The 13169-nt window shown below is 36.9% G+C and overlaps 1 protein-coding gene across 2 annotated transcripts; it reads right to left on the reverse strand.

Annotated features, from left to right (window-relative positions):
• Positions 1-406: 406 nt before the first annotated feature.
• LOC143892639 (glucose-1-phosphate adenylyltransferase large subunit 1-like) lies at positions 407-9721 on the reverse strand. Of its 2 annotated transcripts, XM_077397389.1 has the most exons (15): positions 8890-9709; positions 8004-8126; positions 6672-6845; positions 6190-6282; positions 6006-6089; positions 5834-5889; positions 5427-5520; positions 5132-5244; positions 4788-4860; positions 3107-3187; positions 2759-2845; positions 2105-2209; positions 1085-1191; positions 936-996; positions 407-825 (listed from the first exon to the last, which is right to left on the reverse strand). In XM_077397389.1, exons 1-15 carry the CDS (start codon positions 9118-9120, stop codon positions 724-726), a joined length of 1584 nt encoding a protein of 527 aa, XP_077253504.1. In that variant the 5' UTR covers positions 9121-9709; the 3' UTR covers positions 407-723. The 2 variants fall into 2 exon arrangements, with proteins under 2 accessions (XP_077253504.1, XP_077253505.1); XM_077397390.1 differs by lacking the exon at positions 3107-3187 and having other exon boundaries at positions 8890-9721.
• Between the last annotated feature and the right edge of the window lie 3448 nt (positions 9722-13169).

A 13169-nucleotide genomic window follows, 5' to 3' on the forward strand; every position in this document is an offset into this window, starting at 1 on the left:
GCTATCATTCCTATTTTTCATGATTGGAAAAAGCATATTAAGGTGGATTGCCATTATATCTGTTAGTGTTACGAAAGAGGGTGGATTGCATTGCCACGCACACACATATACTCACAACACACACAGATTGATGCTTTATGACCTAGTGCATCAATTTGAGGGGAGGAGTATATAATATAGTCTTCTTATTGTGCATTAGATTTATACATTCACGTTAAAAAATAGGAGTTTACTTTCATTCCTCAAGAACAAGTGCTGTAGTCGTCAATGTTACAGTGTGGAATAAGTTGTAGAACTTTGATTTTCAATGATCCAGTTGCTTGAAATTATTGCTACAAGAACACTTATTACTAATCAAAGCCAAGTGTTTCAACATGGTCTTTGAAGCATTGTCACTGAACTTAAGTACAGAATGAAGAAGCATACATGCATTCCTTCAATTTATTTAGAAACATCCTTGATCTATCATACAGGAAAGCAAGAACTAATTTACATACAAAATTCACCTGCTACATACAAAACTCCCCAACCTCTACATACAAAATTCATCAATTTATTTAGCTACATGATGACCCATTGTATGATAATATTTTCATATGACTAGACATTACTTTCAAACTGAATAGCACCTTTTTGTTCCTGATTAATACATCATATGCTCGTCGCCTTGACCATCACAAGCTCATCTTAAATAAGAGAATCCATGTAAGATACCAAACAGTTCTATATGACAGTCCCATCCTTGATTGTTGAGTTCTTCAGTATAACAGTGATCCCGGATCGAATATAGAACCCTTCTTCCGGCCTATCTGCTTCTTGAACATCCTAAGAAGTTAAGCATACAAATCAGTAAAGGAGTACATAAAGTATAAACCCAATATTCTTTCAAGAACCTTCTAAACAAGTTTCAAAAGACAAAAAATAACTGTACTTACGTCTTTGTTTGCTATTATAACATTTCCCCCTATCTTAGCATTCATGTCAATGATGCAATTCCTGGAAAAAATGGGAAGTATTGTCAAGAACTTTTGACATTATGATCCATTCATGTATTTTTCTTGAAATAATTTGATCAAAATCTCACCTGATTTTGGTATTTTGCCCTACGCCAATGGGAACCTTCCCCTCTGCCAGTAGAGATGCTATCTCAGCTTCAGTTTGATAGTAGTCTGCTCCCATCATCATTGTATCCTGGAAAGCAGACAAGCATATTCCCATAAACCGAAAATCATTTCAAATGGATCAGCTATATGTGTCTGAGAAAGTGTTATCTCTATCTGTGCGTGTGTGCGCACGTGTTCATTGTTAATCTATTTTCTACGAATATAATTTTTAATATAGCGTCTACCGATATATCTAGTATCTGCCTATCAAAATATGTTTGATGGCATTTTACACACATTATTTTGTTGCTAAGTGGGTTGAAGCTAGAAAATCTAGCAAGGTGCTTGCATCTCTCCTTAGATTCAACATCTCATCCAACACTCTATTGGGCTTCCTTAGAATATCGTGTATCCTAATCACTCAAGATTTACTTCTTAATTACAATTTTAGATTAGAAGAAAGAACCTACCAAGCTTGACAATAAAATGAGAAACTATGAGAAGCTATATATACCATAAATCTCAAGAGGATCTTCAAAGAGAGGAAAGTATTTCCATTAAGGCCCTATTTGGATTGTAAGAAAAACATTTCATATGCAAATTTTTTTTCTTGAAATTTTTTCCCCACAATTTAGAGGGAAATGATAAAATTATGCTTAAATTGAAGGATATTATCATAAATTTAAGTTCCTTCTAAGTAAAAGTTGAATAGGGTTGGTTCAAGTTATTTTTTTCATGTGAAAGAAGTAGAAAATTTTTATAATATTTTTCCTTTCCAGACTTTTCCAGAAAATTCCTGCAATACAAACAGGGCTTAAATGAGAGCTTTAACTCCTCTTTTCACATTACTTATGTAAATGATTTGCCTTATATTTGCTTATCTTTCATTTGAATGTGTATGTTGTTTGTAATTTTATTCATGTACATGTTGGACTTGGCCGAGACCCTACCGGGATAAAAAAGAAAGAGCTGGATTATCACCAACTGGAAAAGTGACTAACCTTGAGCTCTGCACCATATTCTAAACGGGAGCGCACACCTACAATAGAATGTTCAACACTACATTCCCGTAAGAAGCATCCATGTGAGATTATTGCATTCTGTATCTGCATGATTTGATTGAACATCATGAGTGAAAAATAAAATGGAAGCAACAAACTCACCCGAAAAATATCAGCAGTGTTGAAGTATAAATGATTAAATTACACAAACTCTAACTGCATAAGCTTTTGGAGTAATTGGCTATTTCACATGATATCAGAGCAATTGGCTTGGGTTCAAAACTCCTTGATATTGGAAATCCACGTGTAAGGCCAACCCAAAAGTGGGGCCACATGTGCCACGTGTCGGCCAACCCTAAAGGGAGGGGCCACAAGTGAGGGGGAGTGTTAAAGTATAAAAAGATAAATAACACCTTCTCCAACAGCTTAAGCTTTTGGAGTATTTGGTTGTTTCACATGGTATCAGAGCTATTGCCTCATGGCAGGTCCTGAGTTCAAAACCCGGCAACTCCTTGATAGTAAAAATCAACATGTAAGGCCAACCCAAAAGAGGGGCCACACGTGAGAGGGAGTGTTGAAGTATAAATAATTAAATTACACAAACTCTAACAGCTTAAGCTTTTGGAGTAATTGGTTGTTTCACAAGCAGCATACCCGGCATTTTTCCACTTTGCTCGGTGGCAGGAATCGAGGAGACGTGAAGAAAGGTGTCATTGGGTCATAAAACTGAAATTTTGGAGGCTGCATAAAAAGAAACAGTCATTAGTTTGAAAAGGTCAGTCCTGTATTCCAGAAGGAAATCCAACCTCGCCTCATATGAGACATACCAATGAGAAACAAATAACTGCATTTATTTCATTGACATGGATATTCAAATATCTGTGATGGATGTCGAGGTTTTTTAAAAAAGTACCCCTAATTTAAACTACAAATTAGCAACACGATTTTCATATACAGTGATAGTAGACATTATATCTAATACTCTAATACAATAACACCAACCTCATCTGTGAGGGCCAAGTTGGCATCAAAGAATGATTTTATTGTTCCAATGTCCTCCCAGTAGTCGTTAAATAAATATGCCTGTCAAAATATGAGATTGAACTATTTTATCAGTCTCACTATCCCCACCCTAATGTACAATTACACATACTAGTAGCTAGCATGTGTAATGGATGTCAACAGAGAAGAGTTGGATATGGCATGTATTAAGGGGTGACTTCTCTCTTTGTAAGGGAAGATATAGACTGTCTAGAACACAGAATCACAAAACCAATCCTTGTTATATATATATATATATATATATATATATATATATATATATATATAGAGAGAGAGAGAGAGAGAGAGAGAGAGAACGGTTTCTACACACGTGCTTAAAATACAGTGGGGCCTACATTGTTTGGGTGATCCAAACCATTCATTTGATGGGCCCTCACATAGATAGGGTGTCCATAAAAAATCAGCTCCATAGGATCATCCCAACCCTATGATTTGTGGAGGTAAAATGGACGTGTATAACCCTTCAATAATCTGTCCATTTTTTGACTCCACGGTTCGAAGGGGTTAGGATGACCCTATGGAGCTGATTTTTTGTAGACACCCTATCAATGTGAGGGCCAATCAAATGAATGGTTTGGATCACCCAAACAATGATGGCCTCCACTGTATTTTATGCTAGTGTAGATAACTTATCTACACATGTGTGTAGATAACTTATCTACACATGTGTGTAGATAACTTATCTACACATGTGTGTAGAAACCGTTTTCTCATATATATATATATATATATATATATATATATATATATATATATATATATGATAATAGAGTTCCTAAGGTGTCACCTCATATAGCTTATATGAGGTGGCGCTTAAAAACATAAGGGGCCCACTTTGTTTGGATGATCCAAAGCATTCATTTGATACGCCCTCACATAGATAGAGTGTGCCCAAAAAATCAACTTCATAAGATCATCCTAACCCTTCCATTTGCGGAGGTTGAAATGGATGGGTATAAACCTCCATAAATCTGCCCATTTTTAACCTCCATAAATGAAAGGGTTAGGATGATCTTATGGACCTGATTTTTTTTAGGCACCATATCCATCTAAGAGCCTTTCAAATGAGTGGTTTGGATCACCCAAAAAATGTGGGCCTTTTATGTTTTGTGAGCGTCACCTCATATAAGCTATATGAGGTGACACCTTAGGAACTCTATTCTCATATATATATATATATATATATGAGGAAAAGGAGTGTGCGGTCGACCCCACCAAGCTTAGGTGCGGTTGAGGGCCCCAAACTCATGTGAGCCCACTTTGTTAGGATGATCCAAAGCAATCATTTGAAAGGCCCTTACATAGATGGGGTATGCACAAAAAATCAGCTCCATAGGATCATCCTAACCCATCCAAAAGTGGAGGGCAAAATGGACAGACACCGTTTGCCACAAATATGCCCATTTTTGCCCTCCACTTTTGGAGGGGTTAGGATGATCCTATGGACTTGATTTTTTGTACACACCCTATCTATGATGAGGCCTTGCAAATGATGGTTTTGATCAGCACAAAAAATGTGGGACCCATGTGTTTGGGCCCTCGACCGCACAATCTTATTCCTCTATATATATATATATATATATATAGTCTTAGTGGGAAGCAGAAGAACATATTCTGTCACCTGGACATTGTGCTCCTTCACAGCTGAAGGAATGATTTCTGATCCAAAGTCATTGGATGTTGGATACCTCCACCTGGAAATATAATGAGGGGGGGGGCGGCGTATGCCATTTTCAATTAAAAAAAACCTAAATAAACTGTTGCACTATCAAGTGGGAATGAAATTTCAGTTTCGGAACCTACCAAAATCAAATTTTTAAAAAAAAATTTGGTCATTTCGGCCGAAATAAAACCCAAAATCAGAAATTATTAAATTTCGGTCCAAACAACAATATGAAATTTTGGCCGAAATTTAAAACCTTGATTGAAACTATGCGTAGTTCTGTGCCAAGAAAAGCTACCTACCTCAAAAGCTTCAGTAGAATATCTGTTCGAAAGACATACACTCCCATAGATGCTATGTAGGGGGATTTTGTGGCTTCTAGCCGAGACAATCCTAGAAGAGTGGTGTTAACTTTCTGCAAAGCACAAATCAAGATTTCTCATTCGTTAAAAGCAATTCAACTGCAGCTAGGACTAACCCAGTAGGGATGTTATCATCCACCAATGCTAGGAAACATGAGTCGGATTCTTCGGATAAAATGGAGTAAAATACGAAAGCAAACAAAGGAAAATGTGGCAGGGCACAAAATCTGCATACCATGGCCTGAAGGTCGGGACCCTTGGGTTTCTCAGAGAAGTGTATGATGCGACCCTTGTCATCTATCTTCATCAATCCATAATCAGACGCACGACTGCCATGTAAAAGAACAATTAAGAATGAATTTCCAAGAAGCCATAAGAGAAAGAAGTGCATTGCAGTTCATATAAATCAAATATAGACATATTTGAAAGGTAGATTAAAGAGAGGCTTTTGCCTGAGCTGGATGAGCAAAGACTAGAGCCAAACAATGGAGATGCGCCAGTTCATCCACTCAGTTTGCCTACTGAAAAATAAAGAACCACAATTTTGACTCTATAGTCTTTCTAGGGGGTTCCAATAGCACAGCTAATCATAGTCCTAGAATGAGTAGAGTTGTGACCACACTCTAAACATCATTTTTTTACCTGTCATCCATGGGTACGCATGAAACTGTAATGTCAGCATTCTTGTCAATGTGCTTCTGCAAACACATCAATACCAACAAGAAAATTTCCCAAATATAATTGATATATCAGCTAGAATTTTAGTGAAGGATGAGAGAATCAGAGAATAACCAATTAAGTAGCTCGTAAATACCTGCAAAAAGTCCATGTAATCCATTCGATAGAGATGATCTCCAGACAAGATCATTATATGCTCGATATTCTTATTCCTGGCATCCTACATAAAACAGTGGACAAACTGCATTAGACATCATTTTAAGACAAATTAAGGAAAGACAACTGCAAGAAATCCATCTCATCCAATTGGATATTCCCACCTCAAAGACCCAGATGAATTGTCTCACTGCATCTGCTGTGCCTTGGAACCACTTCATTCCAGCTTCGCCAGGTGTCTGAGTGGCAGCCAAAACCTGATTGTATAATGAAATCAACTTCACAAGAACAAGAACAAAAGGAACTTGTCCTAGAAACTGTTTAATAAATGTAATGATCAAATGAAAAGTATGCTGTCTATGTTCATAAGGACCCATGTAACAAGGACACACTTTTTGATGGAAAAAATTACCATGCCAAAAATGTGTCGATGCATGCACTGAACGCGCATTGACATGGCTTCCTGAGTACAAAACCTTAATGTATTTTTATAAATTTATTTGTATATTTTGCTTATAATTACCTAAATACATTTTTATATATTTAAAAGTAACCGTACTCCAATGCGCATGGAACTTATTAGTGGATGAGCTTATAGATATATGAGTTGACTGTCTTAATTGAATATCTTAACCTGCGTTCATACCTCTACAAATCCATCCCCAAAGTTGACACCATTCCCAAAATTATATGTGCGTGCAATGTGGCGATTGAGGGAAGCTGAGTTGAACTGGGTCATTATGAATATCTTGTTTATGCCACTGTTGATGCAATTGCTCATTGGAATATCGATAAGCCTATAGCATCCACCAATGGGAACCTAAATGTGACACCTTATCATGTCAGAATGCAATACAAATCATTAGATATAGGAGTTGGTAATAAAAAAATTTCTTCAGCAGAGTCAACCATGGTGTTTTTCAAGTCATAATCTTCACCCATAAAGGCTTTGTCGGATTCCTTGTATGATGGGCAATCCTTGCCCTCTGACTTCCACCTGTAATCTTTTCTTGCTTTTAATATAGTTATGTTTCACTCAAAAATTAAAGGCATAAACATGCTTAAGCATATAAGCAAAACCTTTAACATCTTATTTCAACCCCACTATGCAAACCAACCATTGTAATAAATCTGATGTTGCTTTCATCATTATGATCAGGAGGCCGTAAGCCATCACCACCTAGAACTCAAGTGTTTTATATTTATTAAGATGGCATTATCATTAATATTTAAGAAGCCAAAAAATGAATCAGGAATCTAGTGAAAAAATAAAGTACCAAGAGGAATCTGGAGAAGGCAAAAAGTTACACCTCCTAGGAGAGGTAAGGCCAAGTTTGCAAACAGACCCTGTATTTTCAAACCACTCTCATCTATATTGTTCTCTTCTTTGTATGTGAGTGAGTTTCATGCATCAGCTTTCTGTAGTAATTACAAGTGTTTCAAGAACATGATTGCAAACACCTAGGAATTAGTACTACAGTACAACCAAAAGACAGGTTTTCTGAATTTCCTTCAATGAAAAGATTAACTCACATCGAAAGTTACTAATATGTATTTAATGAAGGATAGTTATTTCAAGGTTTCTAAGTTTCTAACCGCCCACTTTGGTGTGAAAATCATAGCTGTATCATGTAACGAACTTTTCAACTATTCAAGCTCAAGATATCCTCCTAGATCAGGACCCAACCTATTATACAAACAAAAAGTTAAAACATTGGAGTAGTATTTGTATTTTCTAACAAAATTTCAGAAAGAAATTTCCATTTCCATTTCCATTTACTAATTCCAATGGAAATGCTAAAGATCCAGAGCTGAGAGGACACACAAATTTTCTAATATAGTATAGGAATATAAATTCAAACAAAAGGGTAAATATTTGACTTCTTTGAGGGCATGTTCCTGCAACAAGCCACCACAACCAAAACATGTAGAAGCTAAGTAAGGAACATATATGAATTGGATTATATGTTTTTCTTACAGCAGGCTTGGCCCTTGTGCTGGTGAGAGGAAAAAGTCGAGTCCCAGCGCCTCCACCCAATATGATCGAAGCCACACTTTTTGGGTCTGCTTGCCGCCTCTCAAACATGGGTGTCTGAAATATCTGAAATATAAAAAAGACCGAGGTGAAAGAGGGCAGATATAGGAAAAAATCCAGTATCAGAATACAGAAAAACGAAAACAAGAAGCACAGCACAGCAGAAGTGAACTATGAAGAAATTGAATCCACTATATATTTTTACATTTCAAGCTAACAGAGTACCCACATCCTAGTTGCCTTTGAGATGTGTAGGTGACAAATCAAATTAAGACAAATTCAACACCATTGTCTAATACTGTATGTATACCAGAGGAAAGGCGAAACTAAAATTTGAATATAAGGTCTTAAAAAAGATTGGTAAGAAACAAATATAGGCAGCGAAGATCATTGAAGGCTCCAACTGATAAGTGTGGTTGAATTTGAATAGAAGGTGTTAAACAAGACTTGCAAGAAAGAAATAATGGCAGTGAAGATCATTGAAGGCTATAACTGATAGTGTGATTTTCAACCAAATTGAGACAAATTCAACACAGTTGTCTCATACTGTGTACCAAAAACAGAGCAGGAAACTAAAATTTGAATAGAAGGCCTTAGCCAAGACTTGCAAGAAACAAATACAGGCAGTGAAGTTCTTTTGAAGGCTGCAACCGATAGTGTGATTTTCAACCAAAATAAGTCAAATTCAAATCAATTTTCTCATACTCTATACCCCAAAAAAACAGGAAACTAAAATTTGAATAGAAGGCCTTAACCAAGATTTGTGAGAAACAAATAGAGGCGGTGAAGATCATTGAAGGCTGCAAGTGCAACTGGGAAAATTGCTTACCTGCGCCTCTTTGTTAATGTCTGAGGTAAGAACACATGAAGTAACACTGGCTTTACCAGTTCCAACCCTAGTTATACTTATCAAATTCTTCCCCAACTTGGTAATCCAGACCTTGTTTTTCAAACTCCCTCTTATCCTATCCCCCCAAAATCCATTACCTCCATTAATAGCTCCTCTCCTAATTTGCACAAGATGAGGATTGGCCTCAAAGGTTAAGTTGCAAGAGTCCATTACAGTTCTAATTTTGAGTTCCCTTTTACTACAAGCCCAAAAATCTATAACCCAAAATCCCAAATGATGGAAGCTCACAAAGACACTCAACACATAGAAGCACAAGCTTCACAATGAGAAGCTCTGAACCCAAAATTTAGAAAAGAACCTCAACACTAAGAAGCACAAACTTCACAATGAGAAGCTTTGAACTCAAATTATAGAAAAGAAACTCAACACTTATAAGGTCGAAGAACAAAGTTCACAATGAGAAGCTTTGAAACTAAACCCAAATTACTGACTATCATGTTGAATAAGTCCAAAACACTTATCACAAAAGGAAAAAAAAACTTCCCACCCAAGGAAAAAACTTCCCAGCCAAATTACTTAAATGTCACCAAGAAATTACTAATTCTCAGAAACAGAGTAGGAAGAAAATTATAGAATCCAAATTTACAGGACCCTTTAGAATGATCTGATTGGAATGATGAAAATGTGAGGGACCCAGATCTTGAAAAAACAAAAATCTAGAAAACAAACGTCATGGTTAACCCAGATACGCAGAAATGTCATAGCACCCCAAATGAGCACTTGAACTATGAATTTATTTGATTCACAAAACAGGGAAGATTGAAAGGGTAAAAATGCATGAATGATTTGGTGGTTGGTTTATTGGCATGTGAGCCATCACGATAAATCCTGAAATATTCTTTTAATTTATAAATATATCCTTCCAACTGTGATTGAAATCCTGCAATATTCTTCTTATTTATAAATACATCCTTTCAATTGTTATATTCCCACCGCTTCTTCATTTCTGCACTCAAGAGTCAAGACTCCTGTGACATTTTGGAAACCCGTAAAATGGCAAACACATGTACATGAAGACAAAATAGAAAATATAAGAAAGTATGATCATTTCTTTCTTTCTTTCTTTCTTTATGAAATGTAGAAGAAGAGGTTAGAACCTCTCCGTCAATTCATCCAATCATATAACGCCACTCTAAGGTCTCTATTTATATGAAATTATCTCCCGCCACCCTAAGCCTCTCTTCTTTTTTGCATTTTGGGAATTGATTCTGAGTCCAAAACTGATTATTAGACTCAAAATGTCGTTTCTTTTTGGCTGAAAATCAATTCTTAAAATCCAAAACTAGTAGTTCCACGTCAGATGGTGACATCTCTCGACATTTCACATTGATTCTGATGGTGAGACCGACAGCTGAGGTCGTCTCTCCCATAGCGCATTGGATTGAGATCACGTGGGTCCACGTGTCCCGTCCTAAACGGATCTATAATTGTCGTGATTCCTAGGTGGCCCCCACAGAAATCGCATTAGATTGACCTGGACTACCACGTGAACTGGCTACCAGGTGGCATGATTCTAGACCTTTGATTTAGCAACGTGGAAAAGAATATATTTTTTTTTCATTCATCAATCTAATAATTGAGATCTCCGTTGGACCCACTGGGTTGCCTTGTGATGACTCATCATATCAACGGTCCCGATTGCACCTTTGCCTTGTGTGTGCTGGACCATATTCATTTTCGTTCATCTACACAATAATACAATATTGCATAACTAGTCTATCTCTGCGTGACAGTGACTCCGTTTCGCTTTGCAAAACTCTGCTCAAAACTAGGCAGCAGAACCCATTTTGCACCATGTGGTGACCCTGCCTAATAGGCATGGCACGGCACATAGCCCAATCCCATATGCAGCATGGTACAACCATGGATTTAAATTTCGGTGGAGACCGACACCGAAATCATCCAAAACCGAAACGGTCATTTATTTCGGCCGAAATTTTGATTTTGCCCGGAAATTTAAACCAAAAAAACCTTTTTTTATTATTATTTTAATATTTTACCGAAATTTCGGTAATTTCGGCCGAAATTTAATATTGAATAAAATACCATTTTCTTCGTGGTACCGGATTTCGACCGAAATTTTGAAATTTTGGTCAAAAATTTGAAATTTCAAGGTCCGAAACCGGTACCGAAACCGAAATTCTAAACCATGGGTAAAACCATAACGGGACGTGTGTCTGTGCCAAATAATTAATACTGATAATCGTTTTGCCACTATGGCTAATACGCCACATGACAACACGGACTTCATTTAAGCTATACATGACAAGGCAATGACATGTGCTAACATAGAGTGGTGTTTGTTTGAGCTACATGATCCAACCTTCATCATTAATTAAGTATTAAAGTCGCTCTGTGATTCTAACATAGAGTGGTTTTTGTTCGAGCTATCACCCTACTTCCTTCAGTGGCAAACCAATCGTGACGGGTGCTGCAGTGCGGCTAGTGTGATGTGTGTTGTATTTAATGTGTTTAGAAGAGGACTGATAGAATGAAGGGCGCCCTTGCAAAAATCAGCCCCAAGGGCACCCACTATTGGTTGATATTTGCAAAGTCAACATGTTTTCCACTTTTTTAGGTGCATTTTCACTTTTTTCCGCGCTTCACTTTGCAAAAATCCATCAATAGGGGCTCCCTTGGAGCTGATTTTTGCATTGGCGTCCTTCTTTTCTATCATTCCTCTATTTAGAATAGGTTTTTTTTTATTTTCCTCATTTCCAGTCCCATCACATGCTCTCCTCACTCACCATCCCCCTCAAATGTCTCTCTCTCCCACCTCTTTGCCCATCTCCCACTAGGTAAATTAGGATTTCATGATTTTTTTAATGGATGCAAAGCATGCTGTTAATATTTGGTGATTGCTAGGCTACAAAGTAAAACAAAACATCAATCTTGTTTTTTGCTTGTGCTGATTTGGACCGATCTATGAGCTTCACCCACACGAACAGACACCACTATAAAAAAAATTTTTGGCAAGCAACTATTCTAAAAACTAACGACTTTTTTGGATACATCTAAAAATTATTTGGATATAATTTTATGTCCAAATTATTTGCAAATTTCTTTACAGCTACTGAGTACCTTACATTTTTAAGATTCGCCCTTATTTTTACCCCAGGAAAAATTAGTAATAAAAGCCCGCATTATTTGCATGAAGGTTCATGTGCAAAGCGCATTTGCACCCGTTTTTATTGACTTTTTATTCAATTTAAATTGAATAAAAAGTCATTTAGAAATTCAAAATTTGTGTATTTATTTTTATAAAATTAAAGGTCCCATTTATTTTAAAAGGGAAGAGAAGTGTCTCTTCAAGTGTTTTTCTTCACATATGTTTTAAAAAGGAAGAGAAGTGTCTCTTCGTGTATCTCTTCAAAATTCCTCTTCAATTCTTATAAATAGATACATGTATTCATAGGAAGTTGCTTTTTCTTTCTTTCAATTTGCTCCTCTCCTTCCCACTGGTCAAGGCTGCATAAAGCATGTTCGTTAGGCATCTGGGTAGCGTGAGTGCACACCTCCTGGATCGGAGTTATTGTATCCTGGAGACATATGCCGAAGTTCCCATGTTGCACCACGATTCGTCGTATGTGGGGGCGAAACTTGTCTCAAGGACAGCGGATTTAGATCCGTGCCTCAACTCAACAGATAAGTTTATTCTTCTTTTCTTTTTACAAGTTGATTCACTATGCAGATTGGATTTCTTTTTACTTTTAGCAGTTCGATTGGGATGATTTGGTATGATCTGATTACTTGCAATTTATACGTTATCTCCTGATTAATAATTGTTGCATATTGGTATAATCCTAAATTCTCTTATGCAAATAATATAACAGTTTTCCTGCAAGATTATAAGCAAATAAGATTACATACAGATTTGTTATGAAAAAACCCTCTAAAATAGCAATCTGCGATTTCAACGGCGAACCAAAAATGAAGCATACGAACAGAAGCTATCACAAAGACACAAAGATTTACATTGTTCCGCAGAGCCTATGTCCCAAGACAGAGGCGGCAAGAAAATACACTATATCAACAAGAGATTACAAGAGGATCATAATCTCTCACCAAACCCACATAAAACCCTAGCACACCCTTTTTCACTCTTTTGAGCTCTCAACCCTTATTTTGGGAAGCGGATTGGTATGACACCTCCGGCCCGGATTGAGGGGACTGACTGGTTCCCATTTGCGGTGACATTC

Source organism: Tasmannia lanceolata, unplaced genomic scaffold (genome assembly GCF_043159265.1).
Source record: "Tasmannia lanceolata isolate RefF3 unplaced genomic scaffold, GAP_Taslan_0.1 ptg000015l, whole genome shotgun sequence".
Classification (NCBI taxonomy): domain Eukaryota; kingdom Viridiplantae; phylum Streptophyta; class Magnoliopsida; order Canellales; family Winteraceae; genus Tasmannia; species Tasmannia lanceolata.